Raw genomic sequence first — 27,610 nt, 5'->3', positions numbered from 1 at the left:
AAATGGTCTCAGGTTTGACAGGATACTGACATCTTTCCATGTGCAGAACGCAACATCAAAGGATAAAGACAAAAGATGACTTACAGTCAGTATTTCTTTAACTTCATGTCTGAAAGGTTGTATTAAAAAGAAAAATCAGTTTGATTCAGACTTTCTCTATATGTTTGGTCAACCATGGTGGCTCTCTTACACTCACATACCTGAGTTCTCAAAGAATGTATAACCTAGGACACTTAACACTAAAAGCACTAGTCCTCCACTAGCTGAGCTGAAGGATAACTACTCCAGCTGTGGAAAAGGGGCAGGCTGAATAGTCTTTGGGGCACCTCCTAAAGAGACAGGGAGAAAAACATTTGATCACATGTGCTGGGCCAATGTAATTATTATTATTTTTATTTAAGTGCTCTTTAGACATGCAAGATTGGAAGGCCCCTGCTCTGTCTAAGGACAGATAGGAAAGTAGACACAGGTATGGGGAAGGAGAATGACAAATAGGGACAACTGATACTAGTTAACTAAAATCATTGTAGACGTCACAGCAGAAGTGGGTCTTTAAAGTGGGTCTAGAAAGGGTAGAGTCTTCAATGAGCTCATGGAGGCCCTTTTTGCATAGGGGGCACATGGAAGAAAGCACTGAGGCAATTATTGATGTGGACTTAAAAGTCAAGCTTTGAGAAGCGGCCTCTAATTGTGGGCCACTAAAATTGTATTCCCAGAATTAGAGGTGGGGTTGAATTCATTTTGAATTGGCCAAAAATATAATTAAGGAACTACAGTTGCTACTGGTGCTATTGTTGCTATACTTATAACATATGCTGTTTATAATATATGTAGTAGTGTAGCTTTCAAGAAAAATGGGATGAACAAACTGAAGGCATTAATGGAGAAACACCCCTAACAATGAAAGGGGCTGACATGCACAGGCCTAGAAAAATTTGTATCCTTTTTTTTTTCCACTGGTCTATAAATATCTCTTGCTTTCCCTTAGTAAGTCAGTGGGAAATATTGTTCATTAAAATAAGGTACAGTAAAAAGAACAAGTTAAAGCTGTCTCCTAATCACAGTTGGATCCACAGCTGATAAATTTTGCTTTTTTCTGGATCTGTCAGGTTTGCTTTTATCCTGCAGTCATTGCTTATGGGAACAGTAGATGAGGAGAAAAGACTTTCCACATCTGGCAACCAACAGATGCTTCTATCTGAAGCCATGAGCTATTCCACTGATGTAGCAGATGAGAGCAGAGCAAACTGGAACTTGTTTCAGCTTGCCATTGACAGGAGCATGCCATGCCAGTTAAGGTCAGTCAGCGTCTCACTGCTTATTTGTAGAGCATTAAGTTACATCAAGGGAAGCTTGCAGTAGAGACTAGTCTGTATTCATGACTTACATTAAACAATCCACATGCACCTAGATTGCATACAGAAGAGAAAATAAAACCCCTGACATCCTCCCTCCCAAAAAAGTTAAATACTTCAGTCACCACTGACTTAAGTCAATTTATAATTAGGCTTGGCAGAATTTTTTTTATTGATTTTTATCTGTCGCAATTATAAAAAAAAGTTTATTTTTAAGATTTTTTTTTTTTTAGATTTGTATTTATTTTAAATTTTCACAGTTGCACAAAATTATGAGGGGCAGACAATTATTTAATGACCTCGACGTGATTCAAAAAGTTAAAGCTTTATAAAACTGTTAAAGCACAAGCTGTTAATATCACACGTCAAAATATACAAAGTAGATATCCTTAAATCAACTAGTCATTTAATATTCATTCACTACTCCATTTGTAACCAGCCTAATTCAAAATTCTAAATCACTGGATTTTGACTCTAATAAGTTCTCAAACAATATTTTTTTTCTTTACCTTTCTTTAGATTTTGATTATTATAGATGGAAATATATTTTTGTCAGTTTGGGGTGGAAGGAAATCAAATGTTTACAGACATTTGCTGATAAAAATCTAATCCTTCCCAGCCAATTTATAATGATGGAGGAGAGTGAGTGTTGGAGAGTGAAGAGGCTATTGAAAAATAAGCTTCCTCAATTTTCATCTGTTGTTATCTAGGAAGGACTAAAACAAAGGACAGGAGTATCATGCCCTAGGAACTGTAGATCTATTGGAAGGAGTGGGAATTTTTGGAGGAGTTCTTGGAGCCCAAGCCCATTATCCTGGTTCTCCAACTTCAGTTTCTTCCCCATTATTCATAATCCAGAGCAAGTCGCTCATTTGGGTCAAGAGCACGAGTAAAGCCATTTTAAAAAATATATAATTGTATTAAACTGAGCACAAAACAAAAAACGTAAGAGGTTTTACAGCAATATCCCTGCATGTATGTGCAGTGATTTGTTCAAGGTCAGTGTTGCATTTTATGAAATGCCACCTGTGATGTGCTCATTCACCATGTCAACAGGTTTCCCAGAAAGAGTCATTTTGATATAGATAGACTTTGTTTTAAACTTTGCTGGGGTTTTGGAGTGCAAAAACTGGAGCTTCATGTTTTAAAAAAATTAATGTTTAATGACTGAGAAACTAGATAGAGAAACCTGGAGTGGCATTTTTACTAAAGCTCCAGAATGTAGCATTCTGCGGAAGTTGGTTTCCAATCAAGCAGTAGTTTTTGTGAAGAAAATCTTCTCTGTATTTGTGAACTAGTGTTAAAAGGACAATGTCAACTTGAAATTGAGTAATTTAAAAAAAAAAAGAGTTGAAAGGCGTTCCCCTGGCAACTTTTGTAGTCTTAGGCCTGGTCTACACTAGGCGTTTATGTCGAATTTAGCGCCGTTACATCGAATAAACCCTGCACCCGTCCACACCACGAAGCTATTTAGTTCGACATAGAGGTCTCTTAAATTTGACTTCTGTACTCCTCCCCAACGAGGGGAGTAGCGCTAAATTCGACATGGCCATATCGAATTAGGCTAGGTGTGGATGGAAATCGACGCTAATAGCTCCGGGAGCTATCCCACAGTGCACCACTCTGTTGACGCTCTGGACAGCAGTCCAAGCTCGGATGCTCTGACCAGCCACACAGGAAAAGCCCCGGGAAAATTTGAATTCCTTTTCCTGTCTGGGCAGTTTGAATCTCATTTCCTGTTTGGACATCGTGGCGAGCTCAGCAGCACTGGCAACGATGCAGAGCTCTCCAGCAGAGATGGCCGTGCAATCCAATAGAAAGAGGGCCCCAGCATGGACGGATCGGGAAGTCTTGGATCTCATCGCTGTGTGGGGAGATGAGTCCGTGCTTTCCGAGCTGCGCTCCAAAAGACGGAATGCAAAGATCTACGAGAAGATCTCTAAAGCCATGGCAGAGAGAGGATACAGCCGGGATGCAACGCAGTGCCGCGTGAAAATCAAGGAGCTGAGACAAGGCTACCAGAAGACCAAAGAGGCAAACGGACGCTCCGGAGCCCAGCCCCAGACATCCCGTTTCTACAAGGCACTGCATTCCATCCTAGGTGCGGCCGCCACCACTACCCCACCAGTGACCGTGGACTCTGAGGATGGGATATTGTCCACGGCCGGTTCCTCGGACATGTTAGCGGACGGGGAAGATGAGGAAGGAGATGAGGAGGACGAGGCAGTCGACAGCGCTTGCAACGCTGATTTCCCCGACAGCCAGGATCTCTTCATCACCCTCACAGAGATCCCCTACCACCCGTCCCCAGCCGTTAACCAGGACACAGAATCAGGGGAAGGATCAGCCAGTAAGTGTTTTAAACCTCTAAACATTTATTTTTAACAGAACAGGAATTTTAACAATACCAACAATGGGTTTCTCATGATTAGTTTGCCCTAGGCGCTTAACGTTTCAGTCCCTGGCAGTGCAACTATTAAAAACAAATCTAACAATGTCCGGTTTTGCATGATTGTTCTGCCCAAGCCGCTCTACTGTTTAGTCCCTGCCACTGCAGCTACAGTAAAATGCGGTCTACATGTCCGGGAATAGAGCAGAAATCCTCCTGGGACATCTCGACGAAGCTCTCCTGGAGGTAATTGGAAAGCCTTTGCATCAGGTTCCTGGGGAGAGCAGCCTTATTGGGTCCTCCGTGGTATGAAACGTTTCCGCGCCAGGAGACCATCAGGTACTCCGGGATCATTGCCCTGCAGTGCATGGCGGCATACGGCCCTGGTCTTTGCAGGCTTTCCCGAAGCATTCTTTCTTTATCTCTGTCTGAGATCCTCATCAGGGTGATGTCGCTCATGGTGACCTGCTTTGAATTAGGTAGGGGAATGTTAGTATTGGGACTGCTTGCCCGTTCCTTTACAGAACTGTAACCGCCGGTTTACAGCCACGCGGTGGAGGCGGGAGAGGGGCGGCATACAGGGATCTTTCCCTGGGACAGCCGCGAGGGGGTGGGACAGGGGCAGAGTTGATGCTTGCCGGATTGCTGGCAGCAGGGACTAGCATTGCTTTCAATGTGAAAGGAGGCCAGTGCTACTATCAAAGTTTTAAGCAGCCACAAGTCTACGGCTTACCATGTCTGCCTGCTACACAAATTCCGGTGTCCTGCCCCGCTTCTCAAATCGGCAGTGCAAGACCCCAGGCACTGAATGCGAGGGCCGAAAATTCGACCTTGTCCTGAGTGCGCATGTGATAGTTACAGTGCATGGTCTTGTTCACAGAGAAAGACTATGTTCTTTGTTCACAACTACATTTATCTTTCTGAGGAATTCACTCCCTTTTTCCCATTCCCACAGCCACATCTGCGACTGTCTCCCAACCCAGCCTGGCATCACACACCCAGAGGCTAGCGCAGATTAGGCGGAGGAAGAAGAGGACGCGGGAGGACATGTTCTCAGAACTAATGGGCTGCTCCCGAGCCCAGGCAGCGCAGCAGACCCAGTGGAGGGAGAACTTGTCCCAAATGCACCGGACACACATGGAACGTGAGGAGAGGTGGAGGCAGGAAGACCAGCAGGCGACTCAAACGCTGCTTGGACTTATGAGGGAGCAAACGGACACGCTCCGGCGCCTTGTTGATGTTCTGCAGGAACGGAGGCAGGAGGACAGAGCCCCGCTGCAGTCTATCAGTAACCGCCCTCCCCCGCCACCAAGTCCCATACCCCCCTCACCCAAAGTCCAAAGAAGGAGGGGCGGCAGAGTCCGTGAAAACTCTCACTCCACCCCTGCAGACTGCTCAAGCACCAGAAGGCTCTCATTCCCCAAAATTTGAAAAGTCCTTTCCTTCCCGCCTCACCCAAGCCCCCGTCCAAGTTTCACCCCCCAGTTTCATGTGTGGTTGTTAATAAAAAATACGTTTCTGTTCATTACTGTTTCCATCATGTTCTTTAGAGGAGAGTCTGTCTGAAGGGGGGGAAGGGGGTTGGTAATTGGACAGGACAGCAGCAGGGCACACACACAGTGCAGTCACTAGTTACCCTGGTCAGTCTGGGAGGTGGTTTTCATGTTCTGTGGGGCGGGGGGGGGTTGCTCTGTGACTTTGTGGCGGGGGAGGGCAGTTACAGATCTTATGAAGCGGTCCTTATCCTGGATCACAGAGCCACGCTGCAGGGGATCTGTAACCCTCCTCCCCCTGCCACAAAGTCACATAGCCACCACATACACGCAGTCCCCATCAGGAGGGCTGGCAGGCTCCGTTGAAACAACCAGTCCACCAATGCGGAGCCTGTCATTCCTGCAGTTTAGAAGCGTCATTTGCATCAGTACACTACACCCGCTCCCCACCACAGTCTGCGTCCCAGGTTTAAAACATTCCCGCGAAAACAGTAATAAAGAAAACGGTGTCCATTAACAAAATAGAAGTCATTTTATTTTTAAACGTGTGTTGGAAGGGGGTGAAGGGGGTATGTAACTGGAGAGGATAGTCAACATTGACTGGGTAAAGAAACGGGGGCAGGTTCAGCTTCTCTGTACACAAACTTAAAAGTCACAGGTTACCCTGCTCACTCAGGAACCTAGCTTTCAGAGCCTCCCGGATGCACAGCGCGTCCCGCTGGGCTCTTCTAATCGCCCGGCTGTCTGGCTGGGCGTAATCAGAAGCCAGGCTATTTGCCTCAACCTCCCACCCCACCATAAAGGTCTCCCCCTTGCTCTCACAGAGATTGTGGAGCACACAGCAAGCTGCTATAACAATGGGGATATTGGTTTCGCTGAGATCACAGCGAGTCAGTAAGCTTCTCCATCTCCCCTTGAGACGGCCAAAAACACACTCCACCACCATTCTGCACTTGCTCAGCCGGTAGTTGAAGAGTTCTTTTTCAGTGTCCAGGGCGCCAGTATAGGGCTTCATGAGCCAGGGCATTAGCGGGTAGGCTGGGTCCCCGAGGATCACTGTAGGCATCTCCACATCCCCAAGAGTTATTTTGTGGTCCGGGAAGTAAATACCTTCCTGCAGCCGTCTAAACAGACCAGAGTTCCTGAAAACGCGAGCGTCATGAACCTTGCCCGGCCATCCGACGTTGATGTTTGTAAAACATCCCCGATGGTCCACCAGTGCTTGCAGCACCATTGAAAAGTAGCCCTTTCTGTTAATGTACTGGCTGGCCTGGTGGTCCGGTCCCAGGATAGGGATGTGAGTTCCATCTATAGCCCCACCGCAGTTTGGGAATCCCATCGCGGCGAAGCCATCTATGATGGCCTGCGCGTTTCCCAGGGTCACTACCTTTGAGAGCAGTACCTCAACGATTGCGTTGGCTACTTGCATCACAACAACCCCCACGGTAGATTTGCCCACGCCAAAGTGGTTCGCGACTGACCGGTAGCTGTCTGGCGTTGCAAGCTTCCAGAGGGCTATGGCTACTCGCTTCTGGACAGTCAGGGCTGCTCGCATCCGGGTGTCATTGCATTTCAGGGCAGGGGACAGCAACTCACAAAGTTCCAGGAAAGTCCCCTTCCGCATGCGAAAGTTTCGCAGCCACTGTGATTCATCCCAGACCTGCAGCACTATGCGGTCCCACCAGTCCGTGCTTGTTTCCCGGGCCCAGAATCGCCGTTCCACAACATCCACATGACCCATTGTCACCGTGATGTCCTCGGCGCTGGGTCCCGTGCTTTCTGACAGGCCTGTGCTACTCTCAGACTTCAAGCCCTCACCGCGGTGCCATAGCCTTCTCGCCTGATTTATCTGCATCTGCCTCTGGGAAAGGTGGATGATAAGCTGCGAGGCGTTGACAACGGACACAACTGCAGCGATGGTCGCAGCGGGCTCCATGCTCGCAGTGCTGTGGCGTCCGCGCTGTCACTGACCAGAAAAGTGCGCGAACTGATTTCCCGCCGGCGCTTTCAGGGAGGGAGGGAGGGCGGTAGTGACGGACGGATGACGACAGTTACCCAAAAGCACCCTCGACACATTTTTTTACCCAGAAGGCATTGGCGGCTCGACCCAGAATTCCAATGGGCAGCGGGGACTGCGGGAACTGTGGGATAGCTGCCCACAGTGCACCGCTTCCAATGTCGACGCTTTCTCCGTTAGTGTGGACTCACAAAGTCGAATTACTGTCCTTAGTGTGGACACAGACGTTCGACTTTGCAATATCGATTCCACATATTCGATTTAAGTGAAATCGAACTACTCTCGTAGTGTAGACATACCCTTACAGTCACACTTTCTTATCTTTTTAAAATTAGTTTCCTATCTCAGATGCTTTGTGAAAGAACCATGCAAACAAACGAGGAAACTCTGAAACTTACGCCTTCTTTCCCCAAATGTCCAAAGGTGCTTTCAAAATGCATAAATAAATAACTTTGGTGGTGGTGGAAATATTTTTCTACATCCTTCAGTTATAATAATCTTATGTGCTCTATGAAATAGAAGGTTTTAAAACAAACTTCACAACGTAATTGTTTTTTAAGTACATCATGTTCCTTTGAACTGTATCATGGATATCATCAGTTTGCTATAACATGAAATAAAATTAACTTTGACTTCCACAGTCTGTCACCTCTTTGTGAAGAAATCCAGAAATTCTAAAAGTCACAAGGTTACACAGAAATTGTAGGTCACATAAGGAGGGACCCAGTCCTGTAGTTAACGCCACGTGACCAGATTCCCATTTGACTTCAGTGGGGTTTTACAAGGTGTGGAACAAGTTGCAGGATCAGGGTGTACCTTTAGCTGTTAAGCATAGACAACTAATACTTTAGATGCAGTTTTTACTGTGCAGTCTACTCTAAATACATGTACATTTTAAAAAAATATATAGATTGTGTTGGGTTTTTTGTTTGCATTTCAAATCTCATATCTCAATAGTTTAAACTAGTAGGCCAAGTTAATACTTTAATGTTGTCAGTCAGTCTCCTAGACCAACTTTTAAAAGAAGTAAGTATACTCTTGGTGTTGTGCTAATAGAGAGATGGTGTATTAAAACAAAACAAAAAACCCACCCTATTCTTTTCCATCTCATTGAGTACAGATTCTGTCAGTGTGCACAAAATTAGCTGAAAGTGGAGTGGGGGTTTAAACCTGACATCTAGGTTTAATGTAGCTTTGTGAGAGAAGAAAGTTCTAGATTGGAAGCTCTTTGAGTCAGGGACCGTCTCTTTGTTATGTTTATACAGGGCCTAGCACAATGGGGCCCTAATCCATGGCTGGGGTTCTAGGCACTACCAGAATACAAGTAATATATAATGATAAAAATATTGCAGATCTTCGCCTGTTCTTCCCCTGCTTTCCTCAGAAAATATCCAAAGGAACAAAAAACCTATCCTCTTATAGAAATTGTGAAAAAGCAATTCTAAGCTTGGGTGTCAGAGAACAGTAGAGAACACTCTCTTGTTTTAATTAACTGAGATATGATGTTATGTAATTCTGTTATCATTTTCATGAGGAAATAACATGCAAATTGTTCAGTGCCAACCTTCATTCAGTATAATGGAATAAATGCAGCCAGATACCCCCTTAATGTTTTTTGGTTATGGTTTGCTAGAAAGCTGGATGGGAGTTGTTTTTTAAGGCCCCTATGCAACAGGGTACCTACAAATGTGCTTAGTCCCATTGACTTCAGTGGGGCTAGTCCACAGTAGCATTTAATTTCTGAAAGGGGGACTACACAAAAATGAGCAAGTTAGTTAAACAAAAATAAAAGGTACAGTGCCAAAAGTGAAATCCCTGCAAGCTGCATGGAAACTTTTTAAAGACACCATAATAGAGGCTCAATTTAAATTTGTACCCCACATTAAAAAACATAGTAAGAGGACCAAAAAAGAGCCCCCGGGGCTAAATAACAAAGTAAAAGAAGCAGTGAGAGGCAAAAAGGCATCCTTTAAAAAGTGGAAGTTAAATCCTATTGAGGAAAATAGAAAGGAGCATAAACTCTGGCAAGTGAAGTGTAAAAATATAATTAGGAAAGCCAAAAAAGAATTTGAAGACTCAGCTAGTCGAAGACTCAAAAAGTAACAGCAAATTTTTTTTTAGTACATCAAAAGCATTTTTAAAATACCACTCATGGTTCCAGTTTAGACGATCCACAGGGCTTGTCTACACATTAACTAGAACAGGATGAACTAAACCAGTTTTAGTTCGCACTTTTAAGTATTTAAAGGTAAATCGGTGTGTGAACACTTTTATTTCGGATTGCGTCCCTCTTAATCTGAAATAAGTGTCCACATACAGACTAACCCAGAAATAACTAAAACTGTGAATTACAATTGATTTAGTTCATTCTATTTCAGTTTGTGTGTAGACAAACACTTTAGACTTTAAGAAATCTGGGTATATTTTCCCCAGGATTTTTTTAAAGTGTGTGTGTACACGTACAGAAATTATCACCTTGTGGTGTCTCCAGAAAATTAAGAATTAAATTATTTTATAAGTTTTCTCTGTAAGGGATGATTCAGTAATATCTAGAGTGAGTGTAGACTGCTTTTGCCACCAGCAGAAAATCATCCTAACTTTTCCTTTACTGTGATGGCAAAATTTTAAAAATGGCTCCAGGATACTGAAATCTTAGACCATAGCTTGTCAATCTAGTGGTGGCAGGAAAACTCTCTAGGTGGAGGAGAAACATTCAGATTAAGAGGCTGCCAGTACTTTAGAGGCATCATGCTAACCCCTTGAGTACAAAGAAACCTGGTTCTCTAGCGCCCCCCCCCCTCCAAAAAAAATAGACAGAACATTTGATTTTCTGAGTAGCGCTCTGAAAAAGTATAGGCCCTGGTCAGTTTGTTAAATTACAATATCAAAAGCAATTATGTAAGGAAAATAGACAAGTATGTTGTTGTTTTTTTGTAAAGTAATATAAATAAAATGAAGATCCAGTTGCAGATCAATACTATGTCCACATGGGGGCTGCAAAAGACTGCAGAATGCACTGGCTTTAGAGATTCTACTAAGGCTGTTGTTAGTTTCTTGGACCATAAGAGCAGCTGTGTGATTTCCTTGATCTTCCCTGCCTCCCACATATTTTAGCTACATCCCTAGGAGTATGTTGTAGTAAAGAATATGGTAGAACAAGTGAAGAGGACTCTTACTCCCCTTTCTCCTCCTTCCTTCTTCCCTCCCCAGAATGTGGATGCAAGGTGCTTGCACTGTGTTCAGCACGACATGCTGGCAGAGCCTATTAATCCTGATAGCAAGCAGTTTTTAACATGTAGCTGTGGAGTTACTGTTTCTAGCATAAAGGTCAAAACTCAGTAAATGGGGCACCTCTACATGCTACTCTAATACTAATAAACAACAATAAAATGTAATAGATGGTTTGATTTTATAAAACCTGACTATTTTAAATCCAAATATATTTAGAGTATGTTTAATATGAAGAAATTAGCTCTAAGTTATATAGTAAAACTATGCTGCTGCTGCTTGTTTCAAATAATAATGAACATAAGTCCAGATATAAAAATCAATTGATCTTCACTACAGATATCAAATCCCTACTATATTCAAGTGTATGTTCTAAGAGGGCTTTTATTGAGACCCAGGCTGAAGTCAAGAGATGGAGAAGCAAATCGGTGTGACTATAGGTACTCCACTAGGTTGCCTGGACAAAGTAACTATATTTACAGATTTTTATTTTTTTTTAATGAAGTTGACTTTCTGTGAGACTTTTTCTTCATAGGCCATGGCACAAGGCAAACTGGAGCAGACTAAACAGAAGGTCTGCTGTATACCTTCCTTCACATCCTTCAGATGTGTTGTTCTGTTTGTATTGTGGTAGGGACCAAAGGTTATATTCAGGGTTGGAGTTCCTCTGTGCTAAGTACTGCTTGGCCACATAAGAGCTTCCAATCTAAGGCCCCAGTTCTGCAGAGATTTACATACTTGATTAACTTATGTGAGGCGAGTAGCCCAATTGAAGTAAATGGAATTACACACAATCCATAAAATTAAGAAGGTGCATATATCTTTGCAGGATCAGTGTCTAATTCAAGACAAGTGCAACGAGTGAGTGTAACAGACAATAAGAGGGAGTTTTAAAGTGGAGGAGGGACAAGGATAGCAATAACGTATGGTTCCATAGCTTGTGTGCTCGGCTTGATGGTTCGGAGTAATTTTTAAAGTTTTTTTATGTTAAAATATATAAAAATCAGCAGTCCTGTATCCTAGCAATCCCAGCTGGCCATTAGCTAAATTGGCTACTTATTTTAGAAAAGTAAAGCATTACTTAGAAGCAGTGATTATTCTAGTCCTCTGAAGCAATTGATTTTTTTTTCCTTCCTGAAAGATGTTGACTTGGGCTGACCTCCATTCATCTTGTTTTAAAAGATGGATGTACCCCAAGAGACTGTATGAGCAAGTAGAAAGCATGCACTTAACTTTTTTGGTATTTCATTTGCTTAGGGAGACTATGAAGGTGCAACTTTCCTGAGTTGAGGGAGCAATACATCTATTCTCAAAATACTGTCTGTGCACAACTTTCTTTTGGAAATAAATTCTATTTCATTCAATGAGCTTTAGAGCCAAGTGGATTATAGACTTTAAGGCCAGAAGGGACCATCATGATCATCTAGTGTGACCTCCTGCACATTGCAGGCCATAGAACCTTACCCACCCACTCCTGTATTAGGCCCATAACCTCTGGCTGAGTTACTGAAGTCCTCAAATCATGATTTAAAGACTAGTATTTACTCTAGCGCAAACTAGCAAGTGGCCCATGCACCACACTGCAAAGGAAAGCAAAAAAATCTCACAGGGTCTCAGCCAATCTGACCTGACCCCAAACACTGTGATTAGTTAGACCTGAGCATGTGTGCGAAACTTTGCTGGGAAAGAATTCTCTGTAGTAACTCAGATCCCTCCCCATCTAGTGTCCCATCTCTGGCAGTTGGAGATACTTCTAATAGCAATCGTGGATGGGCCATATGCCTCATCATCCCCTCCATACACTTATGAAGCTCAGTATTGAAACACATTAGATGTTTTGCTCCCACTTCTCCCCTTGGGAGTCTGTTCTAGTACTTCACTCCTCTGATGGTTAGAAACCTTCATCTAATTTCAAGACTAAACTGGCTGGTGGCCAATTTATATCCATTTGTTTTTGTGCCAATGTTGATCCTTAACTTAAATAACCCTCTCTCTCTCCCTGGTGTTTATCCCTCTGATGTATTTATCGAGAACAATCATATCTCCCTCAGCCTTCATTTTGTTAGACTAAACAAGCCAAGCTTTTGTAAGTCTCCTCTTATCATCCTAGGAGCCTTTCTCTGCACTTATTCCAGTTTGAATTCATCTTTCTTAAACAATGGAGACCAGAATTGCACACAGTATTCCAAATGAGGTCTCACTGTGTCTTGTATAATGGTAATAACACTTCCCTATCTCTATTGGAAATATCTTGCCTGATGCATCCTGGGATTGCATTAGCCTTTTTCATAGTCACATCATATTGGTGGCTCATAGTCATCCTTTGATAGACCAGTACATGTAGGCTTCTCTCCTCTTCTGTCTCCTCCAATTGATAAGTCCCCAGCTTATAGCAAAAATTCTTGTCATTAGTACCTAAGTGTATGACCATACACTTTGCACTATTAAATTTCATCCCATTTCTATTAGTCCAGTTTTCTAGGTCATCCATTTTGTATGATATTTTGGTGGTCCTCCATATTAGCAATATCTCCCAACTTTGTGACATCTGCAGTTTTATTAGCACATGCCCAATCTTTGTGTCAAGGTTATTAATGAAAATATTAAATAAAATTGGTCCCAAAATCTTGAGAAATTCCACTAGTAATCTTCCTCCAGCTTGACAGTTCACTTTTCAGTATGACCTGTTGTTGTTTCCCCTTTCCTTCTGTTGTCTGTAGAGTTCTTCTTAGTATTTTTATCTTCAGGAAAGCTCTTTCTTTCCTAAGGCTGCATGCCATAGCACCCTGAGAAACAAGAAACTATTGAAACCAAAGGAATTTATGGTCTTTTCTGTTAATTTTTAAGGTGACCATTCTGAATTCCTTTCTTATAAGAAAACCTAATATTTGTCTGATTATATAGCTAAGTTTATCTTTTATGTTTGCAAGTTTTGACCAATCTGGGAATAATACCGAAGTATTCGTATAAGAGTTAATGTTGAAAATGTATGTTCACATATTACTGATTGTAGGAATGTTGTATAAAATTGCTAAATTTAAATTGTGAATTTGATATTTGATAATATAAGCTTTTTTGATTTTTTTTGCTCATTTTATTAATGTTTTGAAGTTATTTGGACAGGTTAGAATAGCCAGAATATTTTAATTATTGGTAATTAGGATTGAACCTGGAAGTTGTTTAAAAGTATAATCAAATTGGGGGAAACCTTCATCTCTTCTCATTGTAAGAAGAAAGAAGATGAAAGTTTTAACTTCAAAATTAAGTAGAATTCTGGAAGATAATCACCAAGTTACCCCATCCTGTTGTTAAATGGTTCAAGAAGAAGTAGTGACAGCAAATTGAGCCAAAAGACTTTTCAAACAATTCTGTTGGAATATATTTTAATTAACAGTGCTAAAAAAGAAATTAAAGAAGTCCAAAATAAAAGGGTTTGAAACTGTTGAAGAGGTGAACTTATCTAAAGCTTGGTTGCCATCTATTGGATGAATAGAAAACATGAAATGACATTTTGACCTGTTCAGTTGATGAATTTATTACCTGCAATCAAATCTGAGTATGTCCCAAAATTTTAAACTGCCCAATGGGATGATGTTAGAATGAGCGATTGATCCCTTTTTGGAATTGGGCCAACCTTTCCATACAGCTGAATGGAAAGATGTTGCATAAAAAGTTTTGCAAAATCCATGTTAGTTCTCTACACCTAAGAGAGTCCACTGATTCTCTTCATTGAGAGATCCAGTCTTTGTCCAAAGGTCCAGAAGTCCTGAATACAGAAGCATCCTGATCTCAACTCAGATAAGCGTATCCTATTTATGCAAGAAGTATGCAGTGATTCTGCTCTCCCAAGGGATAGTTTCTTTTAATTGAAAGTCCTTTATGGACAAGAACCTGAGTTTTGGAACTTCCAAAGTTCTAAATATAATTAGGACATACAATTTTAATCTCAAAATCTGGGAACATTAGTAAAGATTTCTAAGTTAACTTACTTCCTTGCATATGTCTAAGATGTGTTTAATTACAGAGGTGGCACCCTAAATTCTGGTTTAAATTAGAGGTAAGGGCTCTTCCCAAAATAAATGTGGGAGGGTTGTTTACCTTCAAATGCTCCTAACATTTAGGACCTCAACTCTCCTGGATAAGCATCCCTTTTATGGCCTATTCATAGCTAATAGGGTTCTGTTTAACACAACACAAGAGCCTTCTTTTGTGAATTTCCGTGCAGCTTGTTAAGAGATGGATTAACATTTCTTTTAGGATTAAACATAATTGGAGACCTTTGTGGGGTTACATTTTATTTCCAGTTAAATTCATGTATTGGCTAAGTATCAGAGCTTCAGTGTGGGAATTAAGCAGAGAGAGAGAGAGGGACGGCGTGGACTGCCCTCTTAGATATTGGAATATGGTGAGGTGTCAAAAGGGAACCATTTTATACTTAAGTTTGCTGATCACCAAACTCCTAGTGCATTGCAAATACCCTGAAAATCTTTTTGATAAAGGACATTTGGCGAATGGTTCAGGATGTCTCGTATGTAAAGCTTAAGTAAATATAACTTGAATTTTTTTTAAAAAATCAGTACCATAACCTTATGTAAATATGGCGTGCTTTCAAAATGGATGCTGAAATATAGTCACCACTTCTTGACTATCCACCTTAACATTAACCTCTTTATGACAAATAAAATACTGTGATTCTTGTGTGTTTGGAACTAGAGCTGTCTGAAACTTATCAATTCAAAATATTCTTTTGCAAAAACATTTTTTTTGTCAAAATAGTATTTTCTGTGGAAAATATTGATGAAATTTTTAGATTATTTATTTTGAAAAACAAAATAAAATTTCAGCCATTCAAGCGAAGACTGGACTGGACAAAATTTTTAATTGGTTGAAAGCCCAAAATGTTTCTGATCTTGGGTTTTCAGTTCAATGAAAAACCCGGAAAAAGTTTGATTAACAGTTATTTTGTCAATATTTTTCATGGAAAATTTAGGGGGGAAAAATCATGACCATCTCTACTTGACACATTGTTACTTAACACTTGCAAGATTTTCGGCAATATACCAGAGTTTGAGAAACTATTTTCTTTTAGCTGACCTGGGACTATGGTCAGTGTTGTACCAAAATACAAAATTCACAGATACTTTCCTTATGACAGTCTATAGTATGTCTTGTATTCCTACCCCATCTGTTTCTGAAGTATTGAATCTTGTGAATATAAATTTGTATGTCATGGTTTCTTGGCACATCTTGTAAGATGCTGAGTATTGTTATGGCGGGAGTCACCGCATGGCAAAGTTATGCATAATCCTACAAGTTCTTTTTCTTAGATTGCAATACTGTTTTTAGTCTTTGAAGAAATGCTGTATTATTATTTTACTGTGCAGTACTACTTGGACAGAAGCTGTGGAAGAGAGCAGAGAGTTTGCTGTCTGCTTTATTCTCTATATTTGGAGACAATTCTTGGGACAGAGTAACTTCCTGGAACTGGACTTTGATGTGTGGGCTGAGATTTCTGGAAGAGTGGATTGCTTGTGTGTTGTGGATAACTACCTGTCTACCATGACTTGTGTATGTGCATGTAAATCAAGTTTATGCTTAGGATATGCACTGAGTCCACATCCCAGATTTTCTCTTACACTGGGAAGCCAATCTACACGGGCCCAGACATCTTCTGTCTCCTGACAGAGGGACAGTACTTGTGTCAGAAACAGAAGGCTGGTGTCAGAAGAAGTGGCAACATTATGTTAAGTTTAGAAACTTGCTCTACATTTCAGTTGACGTGGTTTAATTTCTACTTCTTGAGCAGCATTGCCCAAGAAATGGTAGTTTATCCTCCCAAAAACTACCAGGCAGAGAATGTGTTCTGACATTCAGTTTTATCACACAATAATTTATGTTGAAAGGACCTCCAGAGGCAGCAAGTCCATCAAACTGAATTGTAGCCGTGATTAAGATAAGTGTGCGTGTGCTGCTGTGAATATTTATCTCAAATGAATGTAAAAGTATTGAAAAAAGTCTTCAATATTTGTTGATGAATTACTGCTGCAAGAGTACTGACATTTTAACTGATTTCTAGAGTCCTATAATGACCCTTTTCTGCAGAGGTGGTTGTGTCCTGGAATTTTATACAAGCCCTTCACCACTTCAGATCCCTTGTTGAGGAACCAGTGGCTTGGCAATAAAAATCCTTTTGACTGAAGCTTAGTATACAAGTTTTCCGTCCTGGAGTGCAGTTTTTCATGCTTCAAATTTTGCAAAACTATTGCTCTGCCATCTGCTGGTATTTCGTTATGTGAAATAAATAGATGCCATTTTTTAATGGGAGATTAATGGTGGTGTGATTCATAAACGTGCACTTAGTTTATCTGATGCACATCATTTGCAATCTGCCTTTTAGAATATTTAAATTTGTACTATTGATCATATTCTTAGTAAATTAACTGTGAACCTCCATGACTGCTACTACCTTTACACTGTATTCTATATTCTATGCCCTTGCTCTGTGTGCTTATTTTGACCTGCAATAAAAAAATCACTACCAAATAATCAGTTATTACACAAGAGAAATAGCTAGATCAGCTTTGGAGAAAATTATTTGCCTACTCAATTAGGGCAAGAAACTTTTGACAGACAAGTTAAATATTAATTACACAAAAAAACCCCATGTTAAAATAATATTATTAGGGTTGCAAAGTCAGGCACTCAAACGTTAGGATGTGCCAGAATTAAGGTTGACTGTGCAACCTTAATTTGCCCTCCTTGTGCATATGCATTATGATAGTCTTTACATGATCACATATTATTTTTTCCATAGGACCTCTGGCTTATTGAGTGCACAGATCCTTCCTGTGCACTCAATAAGCCAGAGGTCCTATGGAAAAAATAATATGTGATCATGTAGGGATGAATCTGGGTTGTGTAATGCAGGAGGCTGTTGTCCATGGGATTCCTGCCTCATTTGTTGCAGAGGTTGGAATGTGTGTATTGAATGAGGCAGGGGATTGCAGGAAGAGAAAAGAGGAGCTCCTAGTTCAAGCAGTGGAATGCCACCCTGGAGAACCAGCATTTTCACAGGTGGCCATTGTGTGTTCCTCATTTTCTGGTTGTCCATCTTGAAATACTTAGCACTTCTGCAGTTCAGAGCCCAAGGACTCACAGTTGCCACAGAGGTCAACAAGAACTCTACTCTGACTATATAAAGTGCTATAAAATGCTAAGTACTCTGAACAATGAGGCCTTATATAGAACACCCAAAATCAATAGACAGTTTTGACCTTAATCTTTGTGTTTTAGTTCCCCATTTGTAAAATACCACCTCCTCACTTCACAAGAGTATTTTAATAATAAATTGTTTGAGCAGCACTTAGAAACTATTGTGATGAGCGCCCTGTAACTTTTTATTTATATGTTCCCAGTTAGTATCTTAAAAATAAGGAATAAAACCAATCTGAATTCTTTTAAGGTTTGAGCCTCCAGGGCGATTACAGATCATTTAATTTAGTGGAGAACTGTGACTGGCACAAAGAGTGTTAAAATTAAAGACTTTATTGAATATAAAATAGTTAAGCAAACAGGTATTGCAGTACACCTCTACCCCGATATAACACGAATTTGGATATAACGTGGTAAAGCAGTGCTCCGGTGAGGCGGGGCTGCACACTCCGGTGGATCAAAGCAAATTCAATATAACGCGGTTTCACCTATAACACAGTAAGATTTTTTGGCTCCCGGGGACAGCGTTATATCGAGGTAGAGGTCTATAACCATACACTGCATTCCTACTCACTTCCTAATAAGAAATGGTACATTTAGAGGTGATCGGTTCCTTAATGGGTATAATTCTTCCTCTACCTTGATGGTGGATGGCCATACCGAATCTAAAATTAGTGTGCTACCGTTTTATAATCAACTATAATAATGCCCCTTAACATTAAATCCACCTTTTACCATAAATACATATCCACTGCCATAATTAAATATTTTTTACTTTCTCATTGGCTATTTAACATTAAACATCATCTTAATTAACATCCACATAAATGCCATACCAATAACTATCAATATAGGTAAGATTTTCCAAAACATTAACATTTTATGTAGAGCACTTGTGAAAACCAGTTAGGACCAAAACATGTTTACAACATGACCTGGGGTTATGCCCTAACTAATCTCCAATTTGCTTCTGAATTGACTCACTTCACTTTACTCATATTTTACGAGGCCTCACTTGGCTACTTTCCAGCCTATTTTTAGAAAATAGAATTTTGAACTTACTAACATTTCAACACATTTCTATATAAATATGAGCAAGCATCATTTCCATAGGCCCATGAGGAAATTAATAATTTTCTCTTCAGAGCAGGTTTTGAACTGGTGTGCAGTAGTTAAGGCCTGGGGCCACGCACTGGACAATTAGGGAAAAAGAAAATGTTTAACAGCTGCTTAGCAAGTGAGCACCATCTATTCTGTGCATTGAGTAAGGCAGGAGTCCTGTGGAAAAAATAGTATGTTATAACTGTCTCATAATTCATATGCACACAAGTGCCAATTTAAGGTTCAAGAGGCAACCTTAATTCTGGCAATTCCTAACTTTTGAGCTCCACAGCCTTAATGTTCTTTGAACATAATTTTTTGAGAGTAATTTCCTAATTTTATAAAAAAGCAAACTGAAAAAACAGAAATTCCATCATGTGACACCATACTGACATCCATATGGGTCCTCAGCAGGGTTGGAAACTTTAGATCCACCCTACAGACCTCTGCTACTTGAGCTAATGGAGTAACTTATAGCAGTTACTTTATGTGGACCAGCACAGCAGGGAGATGAGACACTTTTTGCCAGAAGGTTTCATAGACATTTGCTGATAGCAGAGGAATTGAGAGACTCAGGAATCTTGGGTTCTGTTCCAGGCTGTGGAGGGAAACATTCTATAATGGCTCCAGACTCTTCTGCCCCTCCCCCTCCATCTTGTCCCTGTCCCAATCCCAGTCTCCACTCCTTAGGCTTCTTATCCCCATCTCCTTGTTTAGCCAGTCTGAGTCTCCCTTTCCAGTTACCGACTTCCAGCTCCTCATCTGATTTCTCTCCCACCCGTTGGTCTCCAGTGCACACACCCCTTCCAGCTCCCCACCCCCATGGGTTCCTCATTCCCGTGGTCTCATTCAGTCTGTTTCATTTCCCCACAACCACGTTCCTGCTCCTTGTCTTAATCTCTTTGCCAGCAACTCCTCGTTCTCTCCTTGCACCCTGGAAAGTGGGGAAGAAACATGGGGCAGCAGTAACAACCAGATATTTTAGTGTAGTCTAGCTGCACAAACTCTAAATGTCATAAGCCACTCAGTAGCAGTAATTTCAACTTGCTCACTGTTTACAGATTTTCACTTGGAGATTTCCTCATGTGTAAGGTGTGGTATGGTATGGGAGAGAGCATAAAGGTGCTTGAGAGAACCAGTGTTGTCCTCCGTAATCATTGTAATGCAGGACAACTGGACTTTGTGTTTTGGTAAATTTTCTTGATGGCCTTGCCAGGCTGATTTTTAAACTTCCATTGTGCATATTATACATTCTTTTATGCCACCATCTGGGCAGGACTCTCACTCCTGGTCACCACCTGCTTTTCTCAGGAGCTGAGGCCCAGGAGTGAGACTCCCGTGAGATACCACTTCCAGAGAAGCAGAATTACAAGCTAAGTAATTCTTCCTTTTTAATATTTGAATGAAACTCACATACTTCTGTTCCCTTATATACCTTGCTCTGTTCTGTTGTCCTTTGCTCTTTAGACGACATATGTGATATGAGGAAACCACACTGGCACAACAGCGGGTCCAAATAAACTAATCACTAACTATAGATACACATCTAAGTTCTAGCTACCTGTATACACTGCTGCTCTGGCAGGGTTGTGGTGGCTTCTGAAAACCTAGAAGAAAGTGAAGGCCATTATCTTGGAATAAGAAGCAAATATGCATTGAGTCAATGTCTGAAGGCTACCTAAGAACATGATTCAGAAGGAGCCTTTTAACAGTCTGTTTGATCAAAGGGCCCCTGGTTAATTGTTAGTGTATAAATGGAGACAATGTAGTTACGCCTCAGATGGACGACTTACATTGTATTTTGTATTGTGTTTTGTGAAAGGTCTGTCAGTTAATTGACACTTTCTAGGGGACTTGGTACTGTAGCAGATTTACTGTGCTGGCTGGGTCTGTGCATGGCATATCCATAGACAGCCTCTAAAGGGTGTCAGAGTAGCAGACGTGTTAGTCTGTATCCGCAAAAAGAATGAGGAGTACTTGTGGCACCTTAGAGACTAACAAATGTATTTGAGCATAAGAAGTGGGCTGTAGCCACAAGTACTCCTGTTCGTTTTTCTAAGGGGTGTGGCTTCTCACAGATGGAAAGTGCAGAAGCCAACCGAGAGGAAGATGAAAAGTGTGTTTCCTGACTGGGGGGCGGGGTCAGAGGTGGGGAAATAAATTGTTTGTACCAGCTGCAGGAAGGGAGCTGCCTCTGTACTCTCCTGCAGTAATAATTACATATGGTTCTGTTGTGCAAATGTTATTCCAGGGATTCGGTATGGCTGTGCTTAACCCACTAATAAGGAGACCACAGGATCATGTAACAGTTATACTAGAAGGCAAATAAAGCTGTCTTTTAATGCTGGCTCCCTTTAATGTCCACAACATTACTAAAACATTGAAGGTCTCACAAACGATCGCCTGTGTCTTGTGAGGAATGACAACTTGTTGTGCCTTATTGTTATACTGAAATACCCCAAGCCTAGCCAAGGGTTTAGAACAAGCTTGTTAATGATATTGAATATATAGCAATAAAAATGTTTGGGTATTTTTAAAGTAAACTAAAAGTACACACAGAAGAGAAGCTCCAAAAAGAGGATAGGTGTTTAAAAATTTGGTCACCCTTCCTAGTGTACTCAGCAGAGGAAGGATTCCCAACCAGCAGGTCAGAATCTGTAGCCAGGTTCTTTGAATATTAACCTTATCCTGAACAAGTGATGTACAGTGGGTAGTGTATTAATGTTTTATTATAACTTTGCCTTCACAAAGGTTTTAAAAAACCACAGCCTACAAAAGCCTGATCTTTCACTTTTCTGCAGTGGAAGGGATTCAGGCTTGGGTATTTACAGTGCTTAACTTCACCTTGAATTCCACAGTACATCGCAAGGAGTTATTTAAAAAAAATAAATCCCTGATACAATGCAATAACCCATGAGAGTATGGTGTAATTTTTTTAAAAAAGAAATGCACTAGCTCTTTGGCTCTTTTGGACTCTTCTTGACTTTTATCGTTAAAATTCCTTTTTTCCCCTCTGGTTTTAGTGGTGGATGGATTTCTGAAAACTGATGAAAGGCAAAGATTAGCAAAAGAAAGAAGAGAAGAAAGAGAAAAATACCTAGGTAAGTTGACCTTTGCATTTTTTGAAAGCTATATGTGACTTTTAGTGGGGCTTACATTATTAAAAGGAAAATAATCGTGTTTTTCCTCTTCTGAATTTTAAATGTTATATTTCAATCTACTTTTGTTTTTCTGCCATCTTAAAATGGTTTAAATTGCTGAAGAATTTTAGCAGAATCTAATTCACTTTCAAACAGATAGAGAATCTAATCTTCTAGGACTCTTTCAATTGATTTCAGTGTACAGCACGTCACATTCTACAATTAACAATCCGTTATCTTCAATAAATGTGCTATTGAATATTATGACATGAATATATGTGTGAGATACTGACTTTTTGGAAGCTGATGTATATGATTCTGTCAAAAAGTCAAGCCTTGAATGATATTTACAATGAAAGGTTGATTGGCTGCGGCATTGTGATTTTTAGCCTCTGAGAGTTAACAACTTTAAAATTAAAGTGGAGTTAGTGAGAGTGGCATAATCTAGATATTTCCTTTGCCTTGCTGTCACATGAATTAAAGTTTACAAATTCATTTTTCAGTCATGGGAGGCAAAAATTATTTTCAGACTCATTGGTGTTGTTTCTGATGCTTTAAAGAACAACTTAAACCTCATGGGAAATGGGGTGGGGGTGTGTGTGTGTGTGTGTGTGTGTGTGTGTGTGTGTGTGTGTGCGCAAAATATTTCTGAATAATTCTTTCTACCTCATTATTATAGGCAGGGCAGGCTGCCCAACACTTCCCATTAAGACATCCTGCTTTCAGTTGCTTATAACTTTGCCAAACTTTAAACGTTTGGACTGAAATTTGCCATGACAGGTATTTTTGGAAGATTTCACCAAAATGATTCAGTCGTTTCCAAGAACGAGGCTAGAGAAAATGTTGTTTTGCTCATGTCAAAAATCTCTGGCGACCTTTCCTTTGAAAAGCTGCAGTGCCCCCATTTTTTGGAGTAGAGACTTGAAATTTGGCAGGGGTGTGGCCTTTGTGTGACCTTCATACTGCAATTAGACACCCGCAGCTGACCCTTGCCAGCTGACTCGGGCTCACAGGGGCTCAAGCTAAAAGGGCTGTTTAATTACAATATAGAGGTTCCAGTTCAGGCTGAAGCCCAAACTCTGGGACCCTCCCACCTCGCAGGGTCCGAAAGCCTGCGTCTCAGCCTGAGCCGGAACGTTTACACTGCAATTAAACAGCCCTTAGCTAGAGCCCCTTATCCCGAATAGGCTGGCACGGGCCAGCCAGGCATGTCTAATTGCAGTGTAGACATAGCCATTTTCATGGATGTGCCCTTTCCTGCCCTTGTGAAAAGGGGCCAGAATCTGGCCAAGTTATAAGAAGAATCACAGTTTGAACATGCTCAATAGAGATGTCTTAGGTTTTTAGTTGGTAAATTCCCCAAAGATTCTGTATGCACTGAGCATACTGCAGCCTGGGTCTCAACAGGGCATTCTCTGCAATAATAGCACTGGGCTGCTAGAGGCCGTGCCACTGCCAGATGTGGGCACCTGAAATAAGAAGGGGGAGACTCTCTCCAATGGGCACTTGAAGCCTGGGATCAGTGTGGGAGAGAGAGCTGCCTGATTTGAGTGCAGAGAGAATGAGAACCAGGATTGGGGGGCAGGAAGGGGGAAGTAGATTGGCATAAGGAGCCTGTGAGGGGAGGGGAGACTACAACTGTGGGCTGACAGGGGTGGGAGAGGAAACTGACTGGGAGCAAGAGTCAGATGAGACTGGGAATGGGATCTGGGGAGGTAAATGGGGAAGGGATGGGCAGATTGAGATTGGGTGAGGAGCCAAGTGTGGAGACTGGGACTAGTGGGCAGGGAGATTGGGAATGAGAATCAGTGGGGCGGGGAAAGAAAGGGAGACATATCAGATAAGGGTGCAGAGGTGGAGCTGAGATTACTTGGGCCAAGAAACTAGAGAAGGAGCCGGAAGGGGAGGGTTCACAACTAGAATTGAATCAGGAACCTGAAGAGGGGGATTGGGACTGAGAGCCAGTGGGGATGGAGGTAAGGGACTGTAGGCCCGGGTCGGGGGGAGAGATGGATCAGATGAGGAGCTGGGAGTGGGGACTGGCTGGGAAATGGGACTGGGAACAGGAGATAGGGGATGGACCCAGAAATGGTTGGGAGGGGTGACTGGGACTGGAACAGGCTGAGGGGTGGAGATGGGGACTGACAGGGTGAGGAGAATGAGACTGGATTCATGATTTTTCAACTTTAATAATGTTCTATTCATCATAGAATCATAGAATATCAAGGTTGGAAGGGACCTCAGAAGGTCATCTAGTCCAACCCCCTGCTCAAAGCAGGACCAATCCCCAACTAAATCCTCCCAGCCAGGGCTTTGTCAAGCCTGACCTTAAAAACCTCTAAGGATGGAGATTCCACCACCTCCCTAGGTAACCCATTGCAGTGCTTCACCACCCTCCTAGTGAAAAAGTTTTTCATAATATCCAACCTAAACCTCCCCCACTGCAACTTGAGACCATCACTCCTTGTTCTGTCATTTGGTACCACTGGGAACAGTCTAAATCCATCCAAGTTAATGTAACTTTTAGTGTGTGTGCAAAAATATATATTAAAGTGTGTGTATATATGCACTCTTATACATTCATATCTATTCTGAATTATTTTTCTGTTGCCTTTTACCTAAAGCTCCAGTTCTCATGCAAACTTTTCTTAATAATTTATTGATTTGTTCCCAATATTTATTCCCCTATACACATGATATCCTGTTTATCATGTTGCAGTCATCATTTCTATAGCAATAAATTAGTGTCTCAAAGAGGATTACGACTTCCATGTGGAACAAGCAATTGCGACAAACTCAACAACAAAAATAAATTTTCTTCATACAAATAGCTAGAGGTGACAAACAAGGTAACTGAAACATACAAAATTAACAACTGAGTGGACCACTGTTCAAAGCTTTCCATAAAGCTTTTGCAGCTATTTAAATTCTTTCTTTAAAGAAGATTCCGCCAAAGAAGAGAAAATGGAACAATCAGCCTTTGTAGTTCTAAAACCCACATTCGGCCCTCTTCAGCTACATGTGACTCCCTTTAAAAGCCACAGGAGGCATGTTTGTGCAGGGAAGAATTTAGCCATAAAGCTATGAAGGAACTCATAATGTATACAGATACAGGTCACTTGTTAGTCTGATTATGTTGTTTATGGAAGAAATGGAGCACCTGCCAGTTTGCAAAAAAAGGGTGTCCTCATTACTTATTATACTAATTAGATTATTGCTTTTTTTTTTTAACCTGCATAGTGTATTTTTATGCATTGTGCTGTTGATTTTGTTGCACCAGTGTGTCCTGTGTATTTGCTTTTGGTATACTTTTGCTCTTTGCTTCCCATTTTGTCATACTGGTAAATGACTTTATAGACGAGGAAAAATCAAATCAAGTTAAGTAAGTATTTTTATTTATTTAAGCTGCCAGAGAGCAGCAGATTTTGGAGAAGGAAAGAAGAGCAAAACTTCAGTATGAAAAGCAAATTGAAGAACGATGGAGAAAACTGGAGGAACAGAGACAGAGAGAGGAGCAAAAGAGAGCAGCTGTTGAAGAGAAGAGGAAACAGAAGCTCAGAGAAGAAGAGGTGAGGTATACTGCTATGACATATATAGTACAGCCACCACAGGTAGCGTGACTGTTGTGTAGGGATGGTTATGCTTTGATGTGAGCTATCCAATGATTATGGCACTGGGGCTCAACCTTTGTGGCAGTAAGGACCATGCTGGCTACAACTTACATAGGATTTCAGCGAGCTGCACAGTTTGTTTTTATATGTATCTGTGTGTGTTGTGTATGTTTTATTGAGCACTGTGAATGGTATACAGTACTTCGCAAACTGCACAGAGACAAAATGCTCTGTGGGCTGCAGGGGAGGGAATACCTGTGGGGAAACTGGTACTGTATCTCTGAAAGTTGTTCATTTATGACACCATTAATATCTCTTGGTTTTTTTTTGGGGGGGGGGGTGTTAGTAAACAACTCATCTGCAAATTGTGCATATATTACTCCTGGGGGAATTCTGTGCCAAAAAATTAAAATTCTGCACACAATATTTTAAAATTCTGTAAAATTCTGCATATTTTATTTGTCAAAATAACACAGTATAATCACACCAGTTTCAATTATTTTGGTAATTTATTTAAAAATACCTGTCGGCAAATATGTCTGTACAATACAGATGATAAAAAAAAGATTCAGGAAATGTTTTTTGACAAATAGATTCATTACTAGGCACATTAGCACAGAACTCTGAGTAATAATTCATTTAAACTACAATATAGAACCGTATTTCCCACTCCCCTCAGAAGCCGTGCAAAGGTTTTGGGGAGTCCTGGGTAATGGAGGAGCTGAGGCAGAGAGAAGTAATTGCTGGGAAGGAGCCTGGGTGTGAACTTGGTGGGTTGTTGGGTGTGGATGGGAGAAGTATGGAACATTTTTTGTATGGGATTATTAGGGAGCCTCCACATGCAGACCCTGGCTGACCTCTAGGCTCTCTCATTCAGTTATGCACGTGTCCCTGCCCCCCCACTCCCATTCAGTCCCTGCCCCAGTCGATCTCTCTCAACTAGCCCTTCTGAACCCCAGTCTGTGACCCACCCCCCCAGCAGCCCTATGTGCCCCATGCTATCCCTCCCCCCAGATCCCATGCCTCCTGACCTGGCCCCGAGGGCAGGGTGGTGTGAGGTGGGCAGGGGGCTGTAAGGAAAGCAGCCTCTTTTCTTCCCTATCTGCAGCTGGGGATGCTGCCACCCGGGAGCAGCTGCTCTTTGTTCTGGCGCCACGGCAGCCACTGGTGGGTGAAAGGCATAACTGCAGGACTTTTCCAGCAGAGAAAAAAAATTCTGCATGGCACATGAAGTCTGCGGATGCGCAGTGACACAGAATTCCCCCAGGAATAATTATTGTAATATGAATATTATGTATTGATGTCCTACTTTATCCTTGAAGTGACGCCACACATTATGCAGAGCAGACTGGAGTCTGGCCGCTGCCAGAGACTGGATACTAGATGAGATGGACCTTGGGTCTGATCCCATTCCTATGGGCATGTCTAAACTACAGATTTAAGTAAAAATTTGTTAAGTCGACTTACAGCCACCACAGTAATTACTGCAGTGGCTGATATCCACACTACCCTCCTCCTATCGGTGGTGCTCATCCTCACCAGGAGTGCTTCCACTGGTGGAAGAGGAGCAGTGGGAGGGGTTGAGAGCCAGAGCTCTCAGCTCCGCTCACCTCCCCATTGCCTGCCGGGAGCGGGTGCCAGCCGCCTGTGCTTCTCGCCTCTCCATTCCCCACTGAGCGCGGGGGCAGCTGCCCAGGCTTCTCGCCTCCCTGAATGGGGAGCCGGGCGGACATGAACAGTCCAGTGGGGAGCCGGGCAGGTGTAGTCTGGCAGGGAGCCGGGGGCAGCTGGGATTGTGGCTGCCTGGCTTTCTTGTCAATTTCAGCCCTGAAATTGACAAGACTGTCAACAGCCAGTGCAAGTAAAGCAGTGTCTGCACAGACACTGCAACGCCATAACTACACTGACATAAGCCCTGCGCCTCCTGTGGAAGTGGAGTTATGATGTCGGTGTAGTAGGGCACTTACGTCAGTGGGACAAAGCTGTAGTGTGTACTCACATAATTGGGTCAATGTAAATTGCCTTACGTCAACCTAACTCTGTAGTGTAGACCAGGCCTATGTT

At 41.8% G+C, this 27,610-nt stretch overlaps 1 protein-coding gene across 1 annotated transcript in view; it reads left to right on the top strand.

Moving 5' to 3' along the window:
- The window catches only part of LOC113406099 (MAP7 domain-containing protein 2-like), a 138,257-nt gene that overhangs the window by 57,016 nt on the left and 53,631 nt on the right, over window positions 1-27,610 (top strand). Inside the window, exons 2-3 of the mRNA XM_026648759.1 lie at window positions 21,819-21,896; window positions 25,341-25,504. Of these exons, the coding sequence (XP_026504544.1) occupies window positions 21,819-21,896; window positions 25,341-25,504 (242 nt within the window). The remainder of the gene's footprint in view (window positions 1-21,818; window positions 21,897-25,340; window positions 25,505-27,610) is intronic.

The sequence above is a fragment of the Terrapene carolina genome, unplaced genomic scaffold, assembly GCF_002925995.2.
Source record: "Terrapene carolina triunguis isolate 2854851 unplaced genomic scaffold, T_m_triunguis-2.0 Scaffold22, whole genome shotgun sequence".
Classification (NCBI taxonomy): domain Eukaryota; kingdom Metazoa; phylum Chordata; order Testudines; family Emydidae; genus Terrapene; species Terrapene triunguis.
Note: the sequence above shows the minus strand (reverse complement) of the source record. Positions and strands in the feature narration are given on the sequence as shown.